The sequence below is a fragment of the Myiozetetes cayanensis genome, unplaced genomic scaffold (genome assembly GCF_022539395.1).
Source record: "Myiozetetes cayanensis isolate MyiCay16 unplaced genomic scaffold, myiCay2020 scf10, whole genome shotgun sequence".
NCBI classification, from domain to species: domain Eukaryota; kingdom Metazoa; phylum Chordata; class Aves; order Passeriformes; family Tyrannidae; genus Myiozetetes; species Myiozetetes cayanensis.
This window is the reverse complement of record NW_026086605.1, coordinates 10,119,426-10,145,492: the sequence shown is the minus strand read 5'-3', so window position 1 is coordinate 10,145,492 and position 26,067 is coordinate 10,119,426. Positions and strand designations below refer to the sequence as shown.

Genomic DNA, 26,067 nt, shown 5'->3' with positions numbered 1-26,067 from the left:
GCACAGCCACAGAGCCGGCCGGCAGGAGATGGCTGAGGGAGCGGGAGCGCTGGGGAGAGGGGCGGCGCTGGATCCCCAGCCGCAGGCCCTAATGCTGCTAATGCCCCTTTTTATTAATAATGTTTTTTAAGATTAGTTTTATATCATCGAATAAAAGACGGGACTCTAAACGAAGCCTTTATTTCCCATTCTGGGTGAGCTCTCCCACAGAGCGCCACGGAGCTTCCCCGCGGAGCGCCCCCTGCCGGCGCTCCCGCCGCGCGCGCCGCCGCTCTGCCCGCTCCGCTCAACTTGCCTTTGGCGCCCAACCCGCCCCCCGGCGGGACACACCACTTCTCCCAACTCCGCGGGGGGACCTCCGCCGCGAGGGAGGACAGCGTTGACGACATTTCCCCGCTCCGGAGCGCCTTTCAAAAGACCAGCGAGGCACTTTGGAGTCTCAGAAAAGGGGGATATCCCTCCGTCCCTCGCGGTGTTGCTTCTCCGGACAGGTAGGGCCGCGCCCTCTGCTCCGCACTTCCCCTCCATGTGGCGCGGAATGGTTCGCGCCGGGACGGGACGGGGAGGTTCCGCCGCCATTTTGTTTGCGTGAGGGCCGAGCGGGCGCTGTGCGGGGGCCCCGCGGCGGCTGCGGGGGCGGGAGGCGGCGGCGGCAGCAGCACACCCGGGGTCCGGTTGAGCGCTCTGTCCAGGAGGAGACGGCCAGGGCGGGCTGAGTGACAGCGGGGCGGGCGCCCACCCTATTCGTGGCAAACATGTACATCAAGCAGGTGAGCCGGCGGGGCTGGAGCCGCTCGCCGTGTACGGCGCGGCCTGGGCCTGGCGGGGGGCTTGGCCCGGCCTGCCCCGCCCGGGCTGGGGTGTTCGCAGCCGCACACCTGCCCGGCCCGCAGCAAGGGGCCCGCGGGCTGGCGGCGGGCCCCGAGGCCTTTGCTTGGCCCGTCCGTGCCCCGGGGGCGGATCGCTCCAGGGGGCACCATGAGCCAAGTCCCACTGCCGGATGGGCCGGCGGTGCCTGCCCTGCCCCGCCCCGGCTCCCGCGGCTGGTTTCATTCATTGCAGGCGTGAAGCGGCACAGGGGGCTGACCCTCTGGGACCCGGGAGTTGTTCGCGGGGACCCTTGTAGGGTAGCCCAGGGGTCCTGACCGCCCGCAGGCTCGTCCCCAAACAAAGGGCTCTGCTCAGGTGTCAGGCCACACCTTGCAGCTGTTGTGGGTTCTCGTCTTTGTTTTGGGTTGATGGCTCAGGCCCCCGGGCATGGACCAGTTCATTTGTTATACTTCCCTCTTGCCAGGCTGACGTTGAGTTAAAAAGAATATTCTGGTATGGACCTTTTTCAAACAGTTTTTGAGGTCACTATTAATGTCACTTCTGCAGTATATCCCTGCTTCAGCAGTGTATTACCTACTGTGCACCGATTTTTATGACTGCTTTACTACCACTGCCTGTGCACGTTCATACAAAGCCTACTGGGGTTCTTATTTCCCGGTGGACTCAAGATTAACCTTTTTTCTGGTACCCCGCCGGCATCATTATTAAGAAGAATGGTTTATCACGTTAGAAGGTGTATGTTCTAAGTAAAAATTAGGTTTTCGTCTACTCTTTGGCTGACTGGGCAGTGTTTGAAATGCCTTTTATTCGTCTTTTCGTCAATCGCTCCTACTACAGGTGCGCACCTTGCTTTAAAGTTTTTAAATAAGAGTTCTTGTTCTCTCTGGTGAATTGGGAAGCAGAATTATTTGCAAAATTTTGGGGTTTTAAAAATATTTTTTTATTTAATTTTAAAAATCAAAATGAGTGAAAATAGTTGCTGTGGCCTAGAGTTGGTGACAAGACCTGAGTACGATTTTCTGTTCCTGCTTTTGGTTTGAAAGCTGCTGGCACTGAGCTTGCCATTATTTTAACTGTGTCTCGTTGGAAGAGCTGGTTGAAGAACATTGCTATAAAATATCAGCTGTACTCCTTTTGTTAGTGTTGGTGCTGAAAAATCTGCACACATCAGCCCTTCAGGTGGCTGCTGTCTTTCTGATGTCTTACTGAGCAGAGCAAAGCTGCTGTGTAGTCTTCCAGCACAGCTTTAATGTATGGAACAAATTGCTTGGTGCTGGAAGCTGGATCAGTTTTGCTGCTATGCAGCACTGAAATATTAGGATATTGTCACTCTCTGCCCTGTGTGCTACTGGGCTTGGCAAACCTCAGTCACTGCTGAAATGGAGTACTTGAAATTTGACATGCTGCTCCCAGATGAGTAGCTCCTGAAGTTGTTTGTGTAGGTTTGTATTTGTTTAGGATTTGAATTTGCTAGAGCCAAGATAGCTTGCTTTTTTACGTTTCCCCTTAGGTTGCACGGTAAAACAAGACTGCATTGCATGTGAAATAGGCAGTTTAGTACAGTTTTTGCAGCCTGCAATTCCCCTGTTTAGAGAATTTGCAAATAGAATTCTTCAGGTGTAAGTGGATTGTATTATAAAAGTTAAGAATAAATTTGGCCCTACTGGGATAAGCGCTTGTTAGGTTTTCTTTCCTGTACGTGACACTTAATGCAAATGTATATTTTTGTGTAGTTTGTTACAAAAAGATTCTTGGAACTCTCCTGTTTGCTGTGCTTTGACCTACACAAGGAAAAGCATCTCTTGCTGGGAGAGAAATCTGTCCCTAATATGATGCTTACTTAGGTGAGGGGCCAGTTTTATGATGATAAGTTTCTGATCTTGAACTGGAATGTTGAGTTTGGGTGGGAAGGGCAGGCAAAATCAGGTACATGACAATTGATGTAAATATTCTGTTAAACCTTACAGTTCAAAAACTGTTCAAGAACAGAGAACTTGGTTAAAATAACTCACTCTTCTCTCCAGGTAATAATTCAGGGCTTTCGAAGCTACAGGGACCAAACCATTGTGGACCCATTCAGCTCCAAACACAATGTCATTGGTAAGTTCCAGTACTTGTCTTTTCATGCTAATTAAGTTGCACTGTTATTTCAGATGATGTTCACATTGGTCTCCTTTGTGATTTTCAGTATTCTGCCCACATTTGATGACTATATTTTCTGTTTCAGAAAGTTCTGTACAATTAGTTGTTTGTAACATACCACAAGGTGTATTCCACTTACAGCACACTAATGCTGACATTGAATTTTGCTGTACATCTGAGTCTTCAGAAACTGAGTGAGGTCCATAAGCTCACTTGGGATTCCTATTTCTTCTGTCTGTGAAACTGTGATCGTTTTTTATAAATAAGCACACGAGCTACTATAAACTACTGCAGGGAAAGAAGATCCTCTTTCAGCTTTAAAGGAAATAATTTCTGGAATGTGAACTGTCAAAAAGTCTTAAGTTCTAAAGCGCAGTTTCATAAATAACACCTATTCTAATAGCATGTTGTTGTCCACCTTTCCCATGCATCTTGCCGTTTTTGCCCATGGAGACTTGGCCCTTTCATTTGCATTGATTTTACTGATTGTGCAGCAACTTTTGAGACTGCTGACCCAACAGCAAACAGTCAACTTTGGATGTAAAATCCTAGTAGGCAGGATTTACTCTAGTACCAGAAAAAACACACATGACATGAATAGCATGTCTTACTTTGTAGTGTTACTTCCACAGGAGGTATAAAACTTTATCCAGGTATTTTAAAGTACATAAAAAAAATCAGGCTTTGCTTTTTATTTAAGACTTCGTAGTGATCCTCAGGTAATTTTGGGGATGAGATGAATCTGGAAGGCATGTAGGCAGGAAGGGATGAAAGGCCTGGGATGCTCATTGCTGCTGGAAGTCAAGCAGTTTTTAAACTAATACAGTAGGTGCTGATCTTACAGAGGAGACACTAGGCCTGGCTGAAACACATTGGAGTGAACACTGAGATTATGGTAGTGTAGTGCTGTGTTCTTACACCTTTATTTTTGAAATAGAAGTAGTACTTCTTCCAGTCTTTTTAAAACAAAACATTGCTGAGTTAGCAAGTGGAGCATTAGGAAGTTCAGAGGTGTTGTGGTTTAACCCCAGCCAGTAACCAGGTACCACACAGCTGCTCACTCGCTCCCTCACCAGCAGGATCAGGGGGAGAACTGAAAGGATAAAAACTGTAAAACTCATGAGTTGAGATAAAGACAGTTTAATAGGGGAAGCAGAAGCCACACACACAAGCAAAGCAAAACAAGTAATTTGTTCACTGCTTCCCATGGTCAGGCAGGTGTTCAGCCTTCCCCAGGAGAGCAGGGCCCCATCACGTAACAGTTACTTGGGGAGACAAAAGCCAGCAATCCGAACCTCCCCCTTCCTCCTTCCCCCCAGCTTCGAATACTGAGCGTGATGTCCCTTTGGTCAGTTTGGTGTCCCAGCTGTGTTTCCTCCCAACCTTCTGACTTCCTTGCCAGTGTGGCAGTACAAAAAGCAGAATAGGCCTTGGCTCTGTAAGCCCTGTTTAGCAGTAACAAAACTATCTCTATATTATCATCCCTGTGTTCAGCAGGGATGAAGTTCCCTGAAGTTCAGTGTCAACTTGAATGTACAGGCAAGTGATTTGCTGCCAGTTAAATATGGCAGGAGGATTTGATTTAGTTCTACTGTTCCTATCCCACCAGAAGATCAGTATAAAAACCAAAAAGATGAGAATAAATAGGATTGCTTTAACTGTTATTTTCATTGTGGAATGGTGTTGGAGTTTGTAAATCATTGTAGTGTGTTTGAGTGGGCAAAGGACTGCTCTCTTGTTCTCAGTGACTGAGTGATCCTCCTACCAAGTGAGCCTCATTCCCTTGAGATTTCACTTGACCATGTTATATTTGGGCTCTGTTCTTGAATATTTTTATGCAGCATTTAATATACATTGCACTGCTAACATATGTCAACTTGAGGTTATACTTTGTGGTTTAATTTTCAGTGGGAAGAAATGGATCTGGAAAAAGCAACTTTTTTTATGGTAAGCATGGATTTCTTATTAGCACTGGGATGCTGATGATACCAGGTTTCTTTGCTTGTTGGTTTAGCAAGTGTTCCTCCTCAACATTGAGTTGCCTGTTGAAAGGCAGATCTCAATGCACTTGTTTAATATTGAATTCAGATTTTCCCCTGGTATGCAGCTTTTCTTACTAAGAGCCTTCTAACTTCAAAATGGCCAAAAGAAGTATTTACAGGAGGAAACTGATTCTAAAAGTCACCCACCATGAAAGATGATGATGATATTTGCGGTTGCTTTAGACATTCTTGTGACTACATTCTACTCCATAGCAGTTTGGCACTGCTTATATAGTCTTTTAACTTACGGTTATGAGGGGAGTTTTGTGGGATGGGAGCATTAATGGAGGAGCAGAGATGCTGGTTGAAGATGTTAGTAGCCTTTGTGGTGGCTGTGTTCACAAATTTTCAGTAGTTAAGCAGTAGCAACATTTTTAGCCTACCCTGTGTGCTCTGTATTTGCGGAGGAAAGCTCACGAATCTCTGCTTGTGCAGCACTGTTAGTGATTATGCAGTGAACTAGTAATGTGGCAACAGTGATGTGTTCAGAGAAGTCCTGGTGTATACAGCAGGCTGAGTGGTAAAGATCCAGCAGACTTAAGGTTTTTAATGAAGAAATAGTGTAAGATTTTAGCAACAGCGTGACTCCTATTATACAATAGTAAATCAGTATGTTTTGAGTTAATGAAAGTGCTGCATATCTCCCTGAAGGAAAGAATAAGTCTTCTGTTTCTTTACTATTTTATTACAGCAATCCAGTTTGTCCTCAGTGATGAGTTTAGTCATCTTCGCCCAGAGCAGAGACTGGCTTTGTTGCATGTAAGTGAAGGTGTATGGCAGCAAAAACTAAAGAATAAGCTAATGCACTGGAATGTTTCTACAAAAATGTTAAATTGCTGGGCTGTGGATATTTTAAGCCAATTATTTTGAAAGCATCCTTAAACATTTTTCATTTCCCATTGGCAAAAGGGAATTTATTGCAAAGTAATACGTTATATTGATAATGCACACCAGTGAATGTGTAGCCAAGATTTTCAGAAATAAAAATCTATGTGCTGAATCTTACGTAGATGCTCTTCACTCTCAAGTCTTTGAAAGAAAGGGGAGATGAATGAGCTTAAAATATTTTCAAAGCTGGCAGCTTTGAAAGCATCTAACTAAAATATCTCTTATCTTAGGAAGGTACAGGTCCTCGTGTTATTTCAGCATTTGTGGAAATTATATTTGACAATTCGGACAACAGGTTACCGGTGAGTTGAATAAACTGCTTTGGAAATAGATTATTGTTTCAGTCTCTTGTGATCTCATTCTTAGAGTAAGTCTTCAGTAAAGTAACTGCCTTGGAGTCATTTTTGGTAAAAAATGCCATAGACATTCTGGATTAGTTAGAGCTGCTTGCAGTAGGTAAGTATATTTACTGTTTTTTGTTTTCTTAAGATTGATAAAGAGGAAGTCTCACTTCGCAGAGTCATTGGAGCCAAGAAGGACCAATATTTTTTAGACAAGAAAATGGTGACGTAGGTACTTCTTTTCCTTTTCTGAATGACACTAGTAGTATTTCTGTAACATTTTCTAGTCCAACTGAACACTTGTATCCCTAGCCTGGAATAATTTACTTCAGTTGTGTGATACCAACAGATGAAACATCAGTCCTTGTGCAATAGACAGCAGAATTTGCAGTTTAATCCATTGTTTAACATGATGTTTACCTGCTTGCATAGTATTTCTTTCAGGGCTTTTTAAAGTAGAAGAGTTACCCGACATTAGGTTGTTTTATATCCTTCCTTGTGATATCTTTACCTGTATTTGCCTGCTCTGTGCTTTGAGGTGCTTATTTCTTAGTCTCTTTCCAACGCTATAGTATTTTAGATATTTTCCATTTTTATTCTCTCATTCCATTTTAGAGTTAGCCATTATCAAATAAAGAAACTTCTTCAAACAGCATGCATTGCACACAGTGATTATAATATGTGATGTATAGTTGTGATACTTTACTGAGTTTCTACAGCTGTGACTTTCACTCTGAGTGTTTTTAATGGATTCATAATAACGTTTCAGGAAAAACGATGTAATGAATCTTCTTGAAAGTGCTGGATTTTCTCGCAGTAATCCCTACTATATTGTCAAACAAGGAAAGGTAAGATTCTTTTTCACAAATCACTGTCAAGAGTATCATGTTTTCTGGATACTGAACTTAGCTCAGTTATTGCAGAAGTAGACCAGAACCTAAATCTATTTTTAATTCAAAATGGTTCTTGTATGTAGATGCTGCTTTTGCAGATATTACTGTTCTAGGAGTTTATGTTGATTTAAAAAAAAAAAAAATCATGTCTGTAATGCTTATATTTAGAAGAGGGCTTTTTTTGTGGTGTCCTTGGCCATCAGGTGCTTTTCCATACTTAAGTACAAAGCAAACTTGATTCCTGTGACTATTTCAGTGTAAATTCATAGATTTCTGGGCCTTAAGATGAGGCAACAAAGTAATGGTAGAGAATTTTAAGAGGTTAAAAATACTGTCAATGGAGAGTGAATGGAAACATGCCAAAGTACCAAAAGTGAACACGCATCAGGGAAAGGGCTCATAGCATGGCCTGTCTGAGCTGGTCTTCAAGATCCAAGCAGCTTCCTAGAGCCTCTGAAGGACACCCACAGCTGTAGACAAAGGACATTCTACTTGTAATGGCTCACAGGATGCATCCTCAAGGAGTCACTGGAAACTGTCACCTCCAGAAGATTACTGGAAGGGATACTTGAACAGGAATGCAGGAGACTTGAGCACTTGGTGACAGGAATGCTGACCCACAGTAGGGTCCCTCAGATGTTTATCAGGATAAATTTTCCTATACAGCTCAATGTGTGTATTTGAAAGAAACAACTTGGGCTGGAAAGTCACTTGTGTTTTGTAGTGGCGGTTGGTGCACATGATTTAAAGCCAAATTACACATACTGGTTTTAATATAATACAAATTAGAAACAGTAACCTTCTTAGAAGAGGATGCAGCCTCTGAAATTCTGTTAAAGGGAAGTGAATTTTATGTTGGGTGTAATTGTATGGCTGATTTAATGTTGTATTAATGAGTGTTTCATTATGTGAATTATTTTAAGATTTATAACCCCTACATTTTAGTGTGGTTTTATGGAGGCATTTAAACTCTTTGATTTAGCACCAGGGCTTAAAAAGTCAAGCTTGAGTTTCTCTAAACAGAGTTCTGAATGGGTTATGGTTTCTTCAGTGTATGTAATACTCGTATCCTGATTTTTAGAGTAGTGTCATATGAAAACCAACAAATTTCATTACAAGCAGAGTACTTGCCATCCAATAAAGGAATCGTCTCAAAAGGAATCTATTGTGTGGTGTATATTGTGTACCTGAATCTTCCTGCCAAAACCTTAGGCAACCAGGCACAGCAAAATAGGTGGAATCTTTGATCTGTTGTGGTTAGCCATATATCCAGAGCAGGCTGTTGAAATCATAGATCTTGAATTTTCAGATCAACCAGATGGCCACAGCTCCTGACTCTCAAAGACTGAAGTTACTGAGAGAAGTAGCTGGTACCAGAGTGTACGATGAACGTAAAGAGGAGAGTATTTCACTTATGAAAGAAACAGGTAAAACGGTTTAAGAAATTTCTGTTTTATACCACAATAATTCCATTAACTCTGAAAGTTTGACTTTTTCAGTAGTGCTAATTACTAGATAGATTTTATTTGTGATATGTTAAATGATGCAGAACGTGTCGTATTTCCTCCTGAATTTCAAATATCTCAAAAGGTTTAATAAGTTACTTCGCATGTGCTTTTAGTAATAAAACTTTTTAGCTGAGCTAATAGGTATAAATTTACTGTTCAAAACATGAGTGACGTCAGCTGGCAGTGATAAAAATCAGGATACCTACTGCTATGCAAACACTAAAGTTCATGTCAGGTAGTCTATAATTATTTTAAGTGTGTGAGCCAAGAGGGTTTGTGTTTGTGTTGCCTTACATAACAATTATCAACAGTTCTGCTGTTAGGATATTGTTTTTGAACTTCTGGACATAGGTTCTCTTCAGATATCTCTTGACAAATAATTAATCACTTCAGGAGATTCAGTAGCTGTAAATGTGTGGGAATATATCAGTGTTTAACTGAACTTCAATCTTGTCCTCTCTTCTGAAGAGGGCAAGCGAGAGAAGATCAACGAGCTGTTGAAATACATCGAAGAGCGACTGCACACACTCGAAGAGGAGAAAGAAGAGCTGGCTCAGTACCAGAAATGGGATAAAATGAGGAGAGCGTTAGAATACACTATCTATAACCAGGAGCTTAATGAAACCCGAGCTAAGCTTGATGAGGTAAAATATCTTGGCCAGTGCAAGATACAACATGAGCTGCTTATTTGTTTTTACCACCGTCTCCTTGTGTTCCTTGGTAGAATCCTGTCAGTGTTGAGGAAACTTTCCTGTCCGACCATCCAGGAGCTGCTTTGTCAGTCACAGCCACACCAGCTGAGCTGGGACCAAAGTCTGTTCAGGGCAGGCAGTTCCAGTGAGCTGAGAGGTGCTCACTCACACAGTCAGACCAGGTTTCCCATAGCAGACTTTAATTATTTTAATCTTGATGTCATAACTAAATAACGAAACAGCTCAAGCTGGGTGCCTCTGAGGAGGGACCCCAAACAAAGGAAGCCCTGGACCTCTATCCCCTCAGAGTCTGAGCACGTGCACGTCTGGGGTCATTGGCTCCTGCTGTGTCTCCCAGTGTCCAGTTACCTGCCCTGGCAGCACTTCACAGTGTCTTGCCTTGGGCTCTCCTGCCTGGGACACTCACCACCCAGAGCTTAATCTGCAGCAATCTGCAGCTGCACCCTGAGCTACCTGCACTGAATGCATGCCTCAACATCAGCGTTCTTCACTAATAAAACAAATTCTCTTCTTTCTGGAACCTCTACTAAAACAGATTTTTGCTACTTAAACTATTGGTGATGTTTCCATACAGCTTTCTGCTAAACGAGAGACAAGTGGAGAGAAATCAAGGCAGTTGAGAGATGCACAGCAAGATGCTAGAGATAAAATGGAGGTAAAAATACTTTTAAAAGGGCTCTCCAGAGCTGTGTTTTGATTGTGGTTTTGCATTTTTTCAGAGAGGGGAGGAAGGCTGGTGGTGTCTAAAACTGTATTAAATCCAGTTTTATGCTTTCATCCTGTTTGGAAACATGAGAAGTCTTTCACATTTCTAGTGTATTGTGATCTACAGGATAATGATCTTGTGAGTTTTGATAGTGAAATGTGCATGCAGTGTTTGAGATACTACACACTTAAATTTGCACAGGAAATAGAACGGCAAGTTCGAGAACTGAAGACAAAGATTTCTGCAATGAAAGAAGAGAAGGAACAACTCAGTGCTGAAAGACAGGAGCAGATTAAGCAGAGGACTAAATTAGAGCTGAAGGCTAAAGATCTGCAGGATGAATTAGCTGGCAACAGTGAACAAAGGGTATGTAACAGCAATGAAGTCTTAAAAGTGCTCTTGTGACTCTGAAGTTTTGGGTTCAGACTGCAGCCTGTTTTGTAAGGTTTGCCAGACAGATAAATTAGTCTTCTGTGCTGTCTTTAGTTGATTCTAGAGGATATAAACTTGGACTTCTCTGTTATGGTCCTTTATTTATCATCTTGCATGTTGCAAAATCAAGCACCTATAATTCTCTTGGTCTTAATTGCTGCAAATATTGGGATGGGAGGTTTTGTTTATAGCACTAATTTGAGCTTGGTTGTTTGGCCCATAGAGACCTTCCTTGCTTGCGTAGTTTAGCCTCTTGAGAATGCTTAATTTCATCCGTTTTTGCTGTCCTGGTTGTAAGTGAATTCACTTTTGTTAAGTGTTGAAATAGCATAGTGTCAGATAAGCAGTGGCATCTTGCAGCCTTAGAGTGTAGTTACTCTTTAGAAGTGTGCATATGTGTAATTATAGTTCCTGCTATTACCTAACTTTAAATGCTGCTTTGTTTGACTTTCAGAAAAGACTGCTAAAAGAGAGGCAAAAGCTTCTTGAGAAAATCGAAGAGAAGCAGAAAGAATTGGCAGAAACAGAACCGAAATTCAACAGCGTAAAAGAAAAAGAAGAGAGGGGAATTGCCAGGTTTGTGCCATTCTATACTGGGGAGTCAAAGCATTTAGGAAGAATTTTTATTGATGCCATTTATCTGTGCAATTAAGGTGTACTTGTTGCTTGACAGTGGGGTAGCTATTATGTGCTTGGAGATGGACTGTAAAAAGCCTCCCTTAATGTTGGGGTGGGAACAGTATTCGGTGAAATGATTTACCCCCTCAAGCTTAACCACTTTTGTGGGCCGTAGTTGACTTCTTGTGAAGTCTTCTGGGTGATTTTATTGTTAATAACATGATCCTTTTCTTTCTGTTACTGGTTTGGTGCTTAAATTTTAGATTTGACAAATCATTTTACGTGATTTGACACTTCTTGAAAATTCTAATAGTAATTCTTAATGCTTGCTCTTAATAAATTCAAGACTTCTTTATAATACCCCCTGTCTTTCGCTTCTCAAAATAGACTTGCACAGGCTACACAAGAAAGAACAGATCTTTATGCAAAACAAGGTCGAGGGAGCCAGTTCACTTCCAAAGAAGAAAGGGATAAGTGGATAAAGAAAGAACTGAAGTCTTTAGATCAAGCCATCAATGACAAGAAGCGACAGATTGCAGCTATACACAAGGATTTAGAGGATACAGAGGCAAACAAGGAGAAAAACTTGGAACAGTACAGTGTAAGTTTTCAGCTTATTCTCAAGGTTTTTGAGAGAAGGGTTAAATACTCATTTTGATCTTGGATAATTAGACTTTGATGCCTATTTATAAGGAAGATGTGACTTTCTGGTTAGGTATGGTCTTTGAAAAATGTGTTATTGAAAACATCTGTAGAAAAACTTTAAACTCCTTAAGCATCTGACTTCACTCTGTGTCTTGGCTTTGCCTTGTAGTACTTTCCTCAGTACGTTTGGCCTGAGTTTTCAGGAAGAGTTTTCTATCTGCCTTGCTCTTGTCTACACTGAACATGGCCATGTCATAGATAACCATTTGTTATGTTTTTATAGAGGTCTGTGTTGGTTGTTTTCACTTTTCTCATTTTCCCCAAGCAAGAGGATCTTTTAAACTATGCAGCAGGCACTGCACCCCTGTACCATGATTGCAGCTGGTTAGAAGTTGCATCCCTAGACGTGTTAGAAGATTGATCTGTTCTAGTATTATCTGCGTAACTTAGGTTTTAATTCCCATTCAGAAACAGCTCTTACACTGCAAATATAGCAGTATAATCCAAAAATAGCTCTCCTGGTAGGAGTTAACAGCAGTGAAAAGCTCTGCTCTTGTATTGAGAAGAGCACACAGTGCCAGTGCTGATAGACAGTGTTCTTGGTCTTTGTGTAATATATCTGCTAAAACGGAGGATCAATCTGACAGCATATAGGAATGTAGCTGTACAAAGATGATGGTGTTCTGCTAAAATACTGCTTGGTTGGGGTCCACATGGGCAAAGCAGTGATTCTCTGAGTTGGTGAATGAAAGAAATGGCATTTATCACTGGCTGACTGTAATTGTACTGTCCTGTTGAGTGGGTATTCTGTAGCATTGAAGAGGTTAATTTTGGGGTGGATTTTGATTCCTTTCTATAGGAAAGTTTGGTTTTCTTTTTCTCCCTAAGGAAGATTGATTTATGCTTAGGCAAAGAGTTGTATACCTTTTTGTCGTTCAGAGAGAAGGTGTCTTGGGTGAATGTGGTCGTTTGGAACAAGTTGAGTATGTTTTTAGAACACAGTTACTCCTCCTTGTACACATATAAATATGTAAATGCTATCTTGAGTGCTTGCCCTGAACTGCTTTGAAAACAGCAGGTATTAAATGAGCAAAGGAAAGATGTCTCTGCATTGACTTAAGCAGCACACGTCGACAGCAGCTGTGTTAAAAGTCTAGCACTGCTGGAGAGCAGCCTAAGATTTTTGACTAATTGCAGGATGGCATGGTACATGAGATTAGTATGTATGTTCTTATCACAAATCTCATTTATGAGCATGATTACACAGTAGTTACAGTAGTAGTTATAATAGTTGTATAATTTATCTTTACTTACATTCTTACTGTGATTTACAGTTGATCCATTTCACTTCAATGCCCAGATGCAGAGCTGAACTCTGTGCCTGCCTTGTCATCTATGTGGCAACTACACCTTGTTACTGCTTCCTTACAGAGATGTATTTATTCTTAGTGCTTTTGCAGTTTGTTGTAAACTGGTTTAAATAATCATAGGAATTGTTTTCTGAATTTTAAGTAATAGTTCAATATTAAATAATTTTTTTTTTTTAATATGAAGAGTTGTAGTTTCATACTGTCTTTTTCTTTGTATTAGAAACTGGACCAGGATCTTAATGAAGTGAAGGCTCGTGTTGAAGAACTGGACAGAAAATACTATGAAGTGAAAAATAAAAAGGATGAACTACAGAGTGAAAGAAAGTTAGTAATTAATTGAAATATGTCTCAGTCTCACTTAATATGAAGGACCCCAACTGTGTAGTTGTTAACATGGCATGTAGGTATGTTTTTTAAATATGGCCATGTATGAACTCCTGCACTTTGCCTTCCCATTAGATGAGCAGTCTTTAAGAAAATAATTATAAAATCTCCAGATTGCATTCACACTAAAATTTTTTATTGTTTTTGTTCTGTAGTTATCTGTGGAGAGAAGAAAATGCAGAACAACAAGCTCTTGCTGCGAAGAGGGAGGATTTAGAAAAGAAACAGCAGCTTCTCAGAGCAGCAACAGGAAAGGTAATCCACCTCATATTTGAGAATTCCTTGTGGAATCTTATTCTTAAAGGACAAGTTATAGTCATATCTGAAAGATATTTGGTCATAATTAAGACAAGTTGTCTTAGAAGCTGAATTTTTCAAATATTTATAGCTCTAGAACTACTTGAAAATTTGTTTTGTAAACTCAAGGTAATTGATGTGAGGAGACCAGGCAGAAATGGAATACTTCTAAAATTTCTTCAGATACCTTTTGCTTAAAAAACACAAAAGTGAAAAGTGATGGACTCAAATATTTAGGTATCTTCTGTTAGAGCTGTTGGGTTAGTTAGCAGCAATTTGGCAGAAAAGGAGGTTACGACTCTCACAAAGTTAAAGTGGATATTACGTGTATATATTTTAACTGCAATACAATAATAAGTTGTTCTCCAACAGGCCATTTTGAATGGCATAGACAGCATAAACAAAGTTTTGGAGCACTTCCGTCGCAAAGGCATAAACCAGCATGTTCTGAATGGCTACCACGGCATTGTGATGAATAACTTTGAGTGTGAACCAGCTTTCTACACCTGCGTTGAAGTTACTGCAGGGAACAGGTAATGACGTGTCTTTAGTGCAGTGTCACAATTCAAGTTTTGGTGCAAGCTGCTACTGAAATTTTAGTCTTTTGAACTTGAGCTCTTGCCTTTCTTTTGTCAAAATGCCTTCTATATAGAATGATCAAACTGCTATTCCTTTGCCAAGGAACTAAGGAGAATTCTGCCTATTTGAATATTAAGCCTAGCTGCTCTTGACTTTGTCAGAAAAACCCTAAAACAAAACCATAGAGGGAAAAAAAACCCCACACAAAAACCCAACCCAAAACCAAACAACAAAAAAGGTCCCAGACCCACACTCCTGACATTTACGAGGACTGGTGGTGAAACTGAGATATATTGCCTAAAGTTGTCAACATTTTTCATTGTGGAGAATTCTACAGTAAACAAGGCTGATGTTTCAATAACAACAAGAAATATTTCACTCGTGCTAGAAAATCTCATGGGTGAGAATGGTCTCCAAACTGTCAAAAACTGCTACCTAAAAGCTCTGAAAAGATGTTGAGTGTTTAGGGGTCCATGTAAAATATTTGTATACGGTGACGCTCTGCAGAGATTGAGCTGCTCTTGTGACAGGAGGGTGGAATGTAAAGTTCTTGGCTGATCCCATATTAATGACAGTGAATAGAATGTATCCACTTGCTCTTCCTCAGGCATGGAATTGAAAGGAAAATGTAATGCATCTTGATACTGATATGTTATTTAATGGTACCTGCGTGGTTACTGTTCCTGTAGAAATATGTTGCTGCTTTTAGCACGGTAAAGTTTTGTCTGTTTGTTGGGCTTGTTAAATAGGTTGTTTTATCACATTGTGGATTCTGATGAGGTCAGTACAAAGATCCTAATGGAATTTAACAAAATGAACCTTCCTGGAGAAGTTACCTTCCTCCCTCTGAACAAGCTGGATGTTAGAGATACTGCTTATCCTGAGACTAATGTGAGTTAGAATTCCTTATGAACCTTCCTCTGCTTCATAATTACAAATCCCCATGTTTTGAATTGTTTGTGTACATTGCTTATTGCCCACTTGCTTTTCTGTTCGATGTCTGCAATTAAATAATATTTCTGATATATGCTTCTCCACATAAGAAACCTCTGTTATAGAAAAATACTTTCCTATGAGCAGGTTTTCTGGCAGACCTGTAGTTGACTTCAGGCTTAGCTGTGAAAAGCTAAAGTTGCAATATCTTGCACTTGATTTCCATAGAGTGTTTATGACTTTGCTGTGGGAACGTTCAGTCAGTGTATTGTTCTCCTACCAACTGACAGCTGTTTATTTCCAAAGTATCATTGGTGTGATGTCCTGTATGTAAATGATGATATGCACAGCTCTCTTTAGAAGTCTTCATTCTGAAAGTTTATTTATTGGGAAGCTGATGTTAATACGAATTGGAGATGTGCTAAAGTTTTAGGAATTCACGTTATAAGTCTAGTGTATTTTTATGCTGTATATATAGTTGCGATATACTTACCATGTGTTCTTATCATGAAAATTCCTGTCACTTCAGGATGCTATTCCTATGATCAGTAAACTGAGATATAATCCAAGATTTGATAAAGCTTTCAAACATGTATTTGGGAAGACTTTAATTTGTCGTAGCATGGAAGTGTCTACCCAGTTGGCCAGAGCTTTCACTATGGATTGTATCACTCTGGAAGGTAAGTATTCCAATTTTATAAATTATTTATTGTAAAAACAGGATCCCTGGATTGTGAGGCTCATTAAACATGATCTGTTGGTGTTGTCAAAATAAGATTATTTATAGTAATAGTATACTTGAGTGAGATGTATCTACAAGGTTGCACTTGGTTAAGTACAGTGCTTAAAAATACAGGATTTCTTCACAAACTGTGGAATTCTCATAGGAGCTAAAAGTTAGTAGCCATGTATCTCCATCCTGAGAATTGTAAAGCAGATCAGGTTTATATTCATACAATTTGTTTTATCCAATTTAACAGGCATTTGTTTTCCTGGAGTATATTTTTGGTGTTCTCCTCAAGCTTAAACTGGTGTTTAGTGTGTGAATGTATGGCCTTAATTACTGATAAATGCAAGGTGAATTCTCCAGTGCAACAGACATGTTTACATCTTCTGTTCTCTGAAATAATCTATAACTCTTCTTAATTACCTGTTCTTAAGAAGGCAGATTCCCTCCAGGCTTATTGTTTGTCTTTTTGTCACTTAAAGTCAAGCTGAAAAAATTCCTAAGGATGTCCGAGGAGGAAATTACTAATTTTTCCAGTATCAGCATACTCTGCAAGCCACAGATGCTGCTAATTACTTGATCTATTGTTTATTTCCTCACAGAAATTTGAGGGTTTTTTCCCAAATTGATACTGCTAGGCATTTGCATTTTCCCAAGTATTTTCTTTCCTTCAAGCTGCATGGTTTCAGAAGTGAATTAAAAACAAACATAAAACCAAGCTAATGCTTAAAGGAGATCATAGCAGTCTGCATTTGTCTTGGGAAAGGAAATGCACTTAAACTGAATACAGAAATAAGCATTTCCCTGATTACTTTAAACATAGGTACATGATTGCTCGGACATGCAGCGCTTCTGTCGGTGAGTTGATGTTCCAGTGAAGCTGCATTGTAGAATGGAGAGCACGTTTTGTGCAGTTTACAGCCTCAGTCTCTTGTGCTCTCAGGTGATCAAGTCAGCCATCGTGGGGCTTTGACTGGAGGGTATTACGACACCAGGAAGTCTCGACTTGAATTGCAGAAAGATGTTAGAAAAGCAGAAGAAGAACTTGGTGAACTTGAAGCAAAACTCAATGAAAACTTACGCAGAAACATTGAAAATATCCTTTTGTTGCTAACGGGGGGAGGTTGTGAGATGATGTATTTTTTTGTTGTGGTTACAGTAACAGATGAAAAGCAGGAGACTAACTTGTTAATGTTACACATCAGCTGTGGCATTTGTTTTGACTGTTTCTTGTGCAGCCTGGTTCTATATGTTACTGTAGGGATTTCAGTAACAAATGAATCAGTGGTGAAACAAAAATAAAGCAAGCCCTGCATGTGAAAATTGGTGTACAGCCAGTGAAAATAACAGATTTTAAAACATATCCATTGTTTATGTGCCTGAATTGCATTCTCTTTTAAAAATAATATTATTTAGATCAGTGCAGCAAGGTAAGAAGTAACTGCTGTACCGCTGTTAATGTTTTGGTAAAACTTCCTTACTGGGGAAACTTGACTCAAAAACAGTAATTGAAGCACATGTTGTCAGTAGTTTGCTTCAGAGAGTGGCTGGCACAGTGGCCTTCAGGAAAAAAGCTCTAGTAACCTGTCCCAGTTAAAATTTGATACCGATCATTAGAGCTTAGAGATGAGGTTAAACCCTAAATTATGAGGCTTTCTATTCCTTTTAGAGTTTGTTGTAGTAACTGCTATAACCAGATATGCTTGTTATCTGTGGTAATCTTCACTGCTTCTTCTGACTCATGCTGTATTTTTAGTACTTGTGTCCTGAATTGGTGTGTTACAGAGTCCCCTTATGCTGTGGAGGGGAGATGGAGAGCATTATGTTATAAAAAGCTGTAAGTTGTTCGACAGTTCAGTCTTTTCAGTCTCTTTGCACAGTGTCCTTTTGAGATCCAGTGTCTAGAATTCAGGGGCAAGGATGGTTTATAGTTTTCTTAACCATCACCCAGGTCATTCTGTCCGTCAAACCGAATGCCTTTGCTTTGTGACCTGTATCAGTGCATTAGAGACATTTTTGGGACAGCAGATAAGCAGACTACTGAAGCCTATGGTTAGATCTAAGCTGATGAGTAAAACTTTAAAAGTACGTGACTATGTCTTGTTCAGCCAGTGGGAGAATTTCAGAGTGGTCTGTAAAACATGACTTAAATAGACTGAATTTACCAGCTGGCTTTGCATGCACCAGCAGTAATGAATGTCTTTCACCCTTCTACTGGGTACTTATGGGCACTGTGCAGGACCGAATATGTATGTCTAAAATTAGTGTGTTTTTTCTCCTTCTTTAGATATTTTTTAAACTACAGATATATAGGCATGTGGTTTTAAAAGTATCTGTGCAGAAACTAGTTTTAACATCCCAGTGTGCAATGTGCAGGTGGCCTGATTTTTGTAACTAGGAATGGGAACTTGAATTCCTGTTACTTGTAGTGAAATTCTCCAATCACCTGTTAGCCTTTTGTTTCTGTATAGTTTAACTTTTAACAAGGACTACTATTTTGGAACTGAGAAATTTTTCTTGCTGTCATTTAAGTCAGAATGTTTAGGGCTGAGTTTCTTTTTGAGCAGGGATCTATAGAGGATGTAAGTAGAGTGCCTTGTGGCATGTGCTTCAGCTGTTGGTAGCTGTTACTGCAGTCTGATGGTAACTTCTAAAACAAAACAAAAACAGACCTCAGTTGTTTTAAAATACCCATTCCCACTAACTTCCTGTTCTATATAGCTCATTTAATTTTCCCAAAATTCTTTAAGTATGTAGTGAAGTGCTTTACTGTAACCTCTGCTTAAGAAATTATTTTTAGAGCATTTAAGGTGATGTGTTTAAATGTACACTGCAGTAGGAGTAACATGATCGCAACACAACATAAATTAAAGCACAGTTTTAGCAAGCTCTGCACTGTGCCTTAAGCCATTGTATCAAAATTGGCTTGAACAAATTACACTTTTTGCTTCAAAATTGAGTGAGGAATAATGGTATTGTTCTAATACTTCCTTGTTAATGTAGACACTTCTGTGTTTTGTAAGGTCTGAGTTTTCCTTGCATGTTCAAATGTATCCATGTTCTTCTCAATGCCCTGTTGTAAAATAAACAAGAAAAGCTGGGACATTTAGCTTAGTTCCTTGTATTGATAAGTTACTTGATAAGTTGGTAAGGTGCTGAAGTTACTTTTCTTGATGATTCTTATTTCTCCTGTACATGTGAATATTACAGTATGGTGAGGTTTTTTGTTTGTTTCTCGTTTTGATGACAGAGGTACTAGTAGGTATAAAATGCCTCTTAAAACGAGGACAGAGTTTTCCTTAGCCCACAGTATGGATCAATAATGAGATTGACCAGCTAATGAACCAAATGCAGCAAATTGAAACACAGCAGAGGAAGTTCAAAGCCTCTCGAGACAGTATTTTGTCAGAGATGAAAATGCTGAAGGAGAAAAGGCAGCAGTCTGAGAAGACATTTATGCCTAAGGTTGGTATGGAGTTTTTGAAAGCTATTACTGTGTTTATGTATGTTAATTGTTTCATTAATATTAGTGATAAACTTGAATTCCTTTCTGTGTAACATATTGATATGAAACGTTAAGCAGTGACTAGAGGTGTGTCACAAAAATATGTTGATATAAACAGAAAGGTGAAATTCAAATAAATCTACAAATTGCTTTGAGGAATGACTCTGACTTATCTGTCCCACAGCAACGTAGTTTGCAGAGTTTGGAGGCAAGTTTACATGCTATGGAGTCAACTAGAGAATCATTAAAAGCAGAATTGGGGACAGATTTGTTGTCTCAGCTCAGCCTTGAAGATCAGAAACGTGTGGATGCTCTCAATGATGAAATTCGACAACTACAGCAAGTAAGGAAATGAAAATGTCTTGCCATTAAATGTGGTACCTTTCTTTGCAATAAATTTACTTTTGTTCTTTGATATGAAAAGTCACTTAGGAATACATGTCATTAAAGTAGCAGTTCATCAGTACAAGGTAGGCGTGTTTGAAGTTCTCTCATTTGCAAAGTGTATTCGCATGTTTCTCTCAAATGCTGGGGGATTTTTGACAGCTGAGTATGTGAGAATTAAGATTATTTGTGGTGAAATCATCAGAGTTTCTTTGCTTTATGGCAGTAAATACAATTAGACATCATCTGAAGGGTGTACAATATACTAATATACTCTTACTTTTTTCAGGAAAACAGACAGCTTTTGAATGAGAGGATTAAACTAGAAGGCATTATCACAAGAGTTGAAACATATCTCAATGAGAATCTTAGAAAACGCTTAGACCAAGTGGAACAAGTAAGAATTTTCTTCTCAATGTACTTTTGCAGTCTGGTTTTGATTTATTTCAGGGCCAACACGTATTAATCACTTGATAAATACTCATTTGTTACCCTGCATTATCTGTGCTTTGAATACACAGTCTGTGAATAGTATCATAAGAATGACAGATTTTTTGAAAACCTACCTATTCTCTGAAACTTTACTAAATACTGAACACAGTTATATGCAGAGTAGCAAAAGATAACTTCTTTGTTTGGCTTATACTTTTGTTCCCCTTCGTGCTGAAGCTTGGTGGCATTTATTTATTCCATAGGAACTGAATGAGCTTCGAGAAACAGAAGGTGGCACAGTTCTTACTGCCACAACATCGGAACTTGAGGCCATCAACAAACGAGTGAAGGACACACTGGCACGGTCAGATGGTTGGTAGCATTTTTTTGAAAGAAAACTTTGCAGTGTTTTGAAAGTCCACACCTAATATCTTTTGTTTTAGAAACAGACCACAGTGTGAGAAGTAATTAACTTGTCTTGCTGATAATGGGCTTTTCTGGCTTCGGGGCATAGTACAGATCTTCCTACAAGCAAAATCTTGTATAGTTGTTCCTGAACTTTGTCTAACCTTTCTAAAACTCAGCTGCTGTAAAATAAGATACTGCACCTGTACAGCTCCAAACTTTCTTTGCTTGTCTTTCCAGTCTTTAACAGTATAACTGTGGTACATTTGGGGTTTTTTTTAAGCCATAATGCTTATGGAGAAGAAAAAGAGGAATTTTCAGCCTTTTGCCTGAAATTTAACGTTCTGGCCCTTAATAGATCATCTTCTTTAGTTTATCTTTTTGTTGCCTAAATACTTTTCTGAATAATTGCTGATCTTATGCAGGCATGTAAGACTTACTCCTTCGGGTTTTGTACTCTCACCCAATATCGCAGATCTGGATAACTCTATTGATAAAACAGAAGCAGGAATTAAAGAACTTCAGAAGAGCATGGAACGCTGGAAGAACATGGAAAAGGAGCATATGGATGCCATTAACCACGATACAAAAGAACTTGAGAAAATGACCAACAGGCAAGGCATGCTTCTCAAGAAGAAAGAGGAATGCATGAAGAAAATCCGAGAGTTGGGTTCACTTCCACAGGAAGCTTTTGAAAAGTATCAGACTTTAAGTTTAAAGCAGGTAAGTAGTGTGCTTGGTTTCATGTTTCCTGACCTGAAATATCAGTGTCACCTTCATCTTGAGTGTCAAATGCGGCTGGAATTGCAAGTCCCTTTGATGTGTTAATGTTTTCCATTTACAGCTATTCCGCAAGCTGGAGCAGTGCAATACGGAACTGAAGAAATACAGTCACGTTAATAAAAAAGCTTTAGATCAGTTTGTGAATTTCTCAGAGCAAAAAGAAAAACTGATAAAAAGACAAGAGGAACTGGACAGGGGCTACAAATCCATCATGGAGCTGATGAATGTCCTTGAGCTCAGGAAATATGAGGCTATTCAGCTGACTTTCAAACAGGTAACAAAATGGGAAAAATTGTAAAGACTCTGGTGCTGAAATCAATCAAATTGTCCCATTAAGTATGTCTGTAATAACAGAAAGCAATGTCATGTAATTCGAGGCTTGTGGGTTTTTTAAATGCTGAGAAACAACCTTTTAAACAGGTGCCCATCTCTATTACAACTCCAGCTTTGCTTTAAACCTCTTAAATATTTCCTTTCAAGTGAGTCCCTTTGTACTAGCTACAACCCTTTCTGGGACATGTCTGGTAAAAAACTGCACCAAATCCATTCTCCAGATTTAGTGAAAGTAATTCTAATGGTAGCAAAGGATCTTAACTACAAAGTGTGTGAAGGCTTCTCTTAAAAGGTCTTTTGATTAACAGAAGGTGACTGAAAGAAATCATACTTTTGCTACAGTTTTATGTTATAATTCTAGCATTTTTTTTTTAATTGTGCAAATTCTCATACTACAAGAATAGTTGTCTTAGCTGATTTTAAGCCAAACTCTGTACAGCTTTGAGTTCTGCTTAAGAATGAATGTTGATCTCTGCTTTGAAATAGATACTTTATGTGGTCATATAAAAACAGTTGTTTGCATTTGATTTCACTCTGTAAGAATGAGCTGCTTTATTGACTGTTTCTTTTTCAGGTGTCAAAAAATTTCAGTGAAGTATTCCAGAAGTTAGTGCCTGGTGGCAAGGCCACATTAGTGATGAAGAAAGGAGATGTGGAGGGCAGTCAGTCCCAGGATGAAGGTGAAGGCAGCACCGAGAGTGATAGGGGATCTGGATCTCAGAGCAGTGTCCCATCTGTAGATCAGTTCACTGGAGTTGGCATAAGGGTAAAGAAAAGTATTTGTGTTTCATTACTCTAAATATTTGTTTAAGTTGCCTTTTAAGTTAAAGGCAACATTCAAGTTGATCCTGTTGTTTTAATATCAAGTGATGACGTCGTTTAATGTTTTGAAATCATCTTTCTGTTACATTGTTTTCTTAGGTATCATTCACAGGCAAGCAGGGTGAAATGAGAGAAATGCAGCAACTCTCAGGTGGACAGAAATCTTTGGTGGCACTGGCCCTGATATTTGCCATCCAGAAATGTGATCCAGCTCCATTTTACTTGTTTGATGAAATCGACCAAGCCTTGGATGCCCAGCACAGAAAAGCTGTCTCAGGTACATGTCTACCTTTCTTATCTTCATTGTGATTGAAGGTAACAGTTTGTCTTCTCAAGCCTGATCAAAGCTTTTAATCATAAAAGCGCATTTTTGAGAAGTGCAGTGTGTGTTAGAATTTAACTTTGTGCTGACGGAAGCTTTCATGAACTTGGTTTTAGGAAGAAGCTCTGTGCTATCTACTCTGTGTAAAAGGTCTCCTTACTACACTTCAGTGTGGTGTAAATAGTCCGTTTGGAAGTCTAGTTTGTTTTCAGAAGTCGGTGGAAAAGTACTTACTTACTCTGTTTTTCATCACAGAAGTTTAATATCACACTTATGTTTGCAGAGTGGCTGGATTTGTCAAGAGTTGATACTGAAATTAATTATAGTACTTAAAACCTGGTATGGGTTCTGTTGATTTTAAGCCAAGCTCTGTACAGCTTTCAGTTCTGCTTAAGAATGAATGTTGATCTCTGCTTTGAACTAGATACTTTATGTGGTCATGTAAAAACAGTTGTTTGCATTTGATTTCACTCTGTAAGAATGAGCTGCTTTATTGACTGTTTCTTTTTCAGGTGTCAAAAATTTCAGTGAAGTATTCCAGAAGTTAGTGCCTGGTGGCAAGGCCACATTAGTGATGAAGAAGGGAGATGTGGAGGGCAGTCAGTCCCAGGATGAAGGTGAAGGCAGCACCGAGAGTGATAGGGGATCTGGATCTCAGAGCAGTGTCCCATCTGTAGATCAGTTCACTGGAGTTGGCATAAGGGTAAAGAAAAGTATTTGTGTTTCATTACTCTAAATATTTGTTTAAGTTGCCTTTTAAGTTGATCCTGTTGTTTTAATATCAAGTGAGGACGTGGTTTAGTGTTTTGAAATCATCTTTCTGTTACATTGTTTTCTTAGGTATCGTTCACAGGCAAGCAGGGTGAAATGAGAGAAATGCAGCAACTCTCAGGTGGACAGAAATCTTTAGTGGCCCTGGCCCTGATATTTGCCATCCAGAAATGTGATCCAGCTCCATTTTACTTGTTTGATGAAATCGACCAAGCCTTGGATGCCCAGCACAGAAAAGCTGTCTCAGGTACATGTCTACCTTTCTTATCTTCATTGTGATTGAAGGTAACAGTTTGTCTTCTCAAGCCTGATCAAAGCTTTTAATCATAAAAGCGCATTTTTGAGAAGTGCAGTGTGTGTTAGAATTTAACTTTGTGCTGACGGAAGCTTTCATGAACTTGGTTTTAGGAAGAAGCTCTGTGCTATCTACTCTGTGTAAAAGGTCTCCTCACTACACTTCAGTGTGGTGTAAATAGTCCGTTTGGAAGTCTAGTTTGTTTTCAGAAGTCGGTGGAAAAGTACTTACTTACTCTGTTTTTCATCACAGAAGTTTAATATCACACTTATGTTTGCAGAGTGGCTGGATTTGTCAAGAGTTGATACTGAAATTAATTATAGTACTTAAAACCTGGTATGGGTTCTGTCTTAATTTGTGGGTGGTTTATATTTTTTTTTAATTAAACAAAACCTCATTCTAAATAAAGAATAGCAAACTCTTTACCTGTCTGTTCCACTTTATTGAAAAATTATACTAGTAAAGAATTTCTGTGTTCATTTTTAGATATGATTATGGAATTAGCTGAACATGCTCAGTTTATTACAACAACTTTTAGACCTGAACTGCTTGAGTCAGCTGACAAGTTCTATGGTGTAAAATTCCGAAACAAGGTAAGTAATATGATAAGGTTCTCAGTGAACACCATAACTAAAATAGCTGAATTTGAGACTTAACAAGAGTTCAAACTGAAGCAGGCTCACTTCAGTGATAGATTTCTAGTTATGTTGCAGTCTTCTATAAAAAGTTCCTTCCTGAAAAAAATTTAAATATCTAGATGTGTTCTTTGTCATGTTCCTTTAAAGGGAATTAGAAATCGATTTTAGATGCATTGCTGAGTTCTGAAGCCTTCAGAAATGTCTTGTGTTACTGTGCAGGAGGTAAATACTGTAATAACTGCACCTTTCTTTGTTCCACCAGGTCAGTCATATTGATGTGATCACAGCAGAAATGGCCAAAGACTTTGTAGAAGATGACACCACACATGGTTAAAGGAACTTGTACTTACTGCTTGTTTGGAAGATGTGTATAGTGCTGTTTATGCCAGGGACCTGTACATTTAAAATATGAATTATTTAGTCCTTGTTTAAAATAGTTTTTGAACATACATTTTAACCAAGACCCCAGAAGGCTTAGTTTCAAATGAGCTTGAGTATCCATTTTGTCTCTGTTGCTGTATTTTATAAGATAATTGTTAATGTTACCTTTATACAGTACCTGTAGTTCAGAAATTTTATTCTCTTCCTTCAAATCTTTTGTAAAGTGTCTGTTGATGTTTTAAAGCTTTTCAGAAAGTGCTAGCTATTTCTTCTTAAGCATAGTTTTATCATTTATATTGCCTCACATGTTTTTTTTAACGGCTTCAATTAAAATGATTGGTTTTATTGCCGTAACTTGTATGCAGTAAATTTTTGGTTTATATTGTCTTTCTTAAGGGGAATCCACTGAGCTGGAGTAAGCAATATTTGGTCATATTTGAGTGGAATGTTTCAGAAAGACAAGACAGCAATTCTTCCAAGCCACTCTTACTACTTTTCCCCCCTTTTTTTTGCACCATGCCAGCAGCCAGCTGCTCCAAATCTATGCTTGTCCAAATTCACAGTGTTCTGGTTATTGAACTAAAAAAAAAGGTAAGTATCAGAAAATACTGAAAAGTCTGAGAAGACCCTGGAACTATATCAGAATAAGTCACAGCCCCCTCTTTTTCCTGACACACTGGCCAGTGTAACTCCTCCATTGCATCCTTTCAACCTGAGAGACCAGATAGCTTGGGCCAAGTGACAGTCACTATGCAAAAAGTGAAGTCTTTTGCTGCTGTCCAGGCTTTTGGCAAAGGGGTATTGAATAATTTGATCTGTTCTCCTGGAATACTTAAAGATTTACCACAAGCCATGTATTTCTTAGATAGCAAAGCAGTTGTAAAAACAGAATCAGTAGGAGTTACCATAGTACATTTATCAAAATGTAATAACTTTAAACAGTACTT

The 26,067-nt window shown here is 39.3% G+C and overlaps 1 protein-coding gene across 3 annotated transcripts; it reads left to right on the top strand.

The window, feature by feature from the left end:
- The first annotated feature begins 597 nt into the window (after nt 1–597).
- SMC3 (structural maintenance of chromosomes 3) lies at nt 598–25,474 on the top strand. Of its 3 annotated transcripts, none has more exons than XM_050338660.1 (29): nt 598–770; nt 2,856–2,931; nt 4,882–4,920; nt 5,707–5,774; nt 6,134–6,205; nt 6,393–6,472; nt 7,014–7,092; nt 8,447–8,564; nt 9,114–9,289; nt 9,933–10,013; nt 10,266–10,430; nt 10,951–11,072; nt 11,502–11,715; nt 13,350–13,453; nt 13,669–13,768; nt 14,183–14,343; nt 15,139–15,280; nt 15,852–16,002; nt 16,993–17,145; nt 19,363–19,514; nt 19,739–19,897; nt 20,228–20,335; nt 20,634–20,742; nt 21,251–21,498; nt 21,620–21,832; nt 22,466–22,657; nt 23,876–24,053; nt 24,588–24,694; nt 25,002–25,474. In XM_050338660.1, exons 1-29 carry the CDS (start codon nt 756–758, stop codon nt 25,071–25,073), a joined length of 3,654 nt encoding a protein of 1,217 aa, XP_050194617.1. In that variant the 5' UTR covers nt 598–755; the 3' UTR covers nt 25,074–25,474. The 3 variants fall into 3 exon arrangements, with proteins under 3 accessions (XP_050194617.1, XP_050194609.1, XP_050194624.1); XM_050338652.1 differs by lacking the exon at nt 23,876–24,053 and adding an exon at nt 22,813–22,990; XM_050338667.1 differs by lacking the exons at nt 598–770; nt 2,856–2,931; nt 4,882–4,920; ... (1 more) ...; nt 6,134–6,205; nt 23,876–24,053 and adding an exon at nt 22,813–22,990 and having other exon boundaries at nt 6,410–6,476.
- Nucleotides 25,475–26,067: the final 593 nt, after the last annotated feature.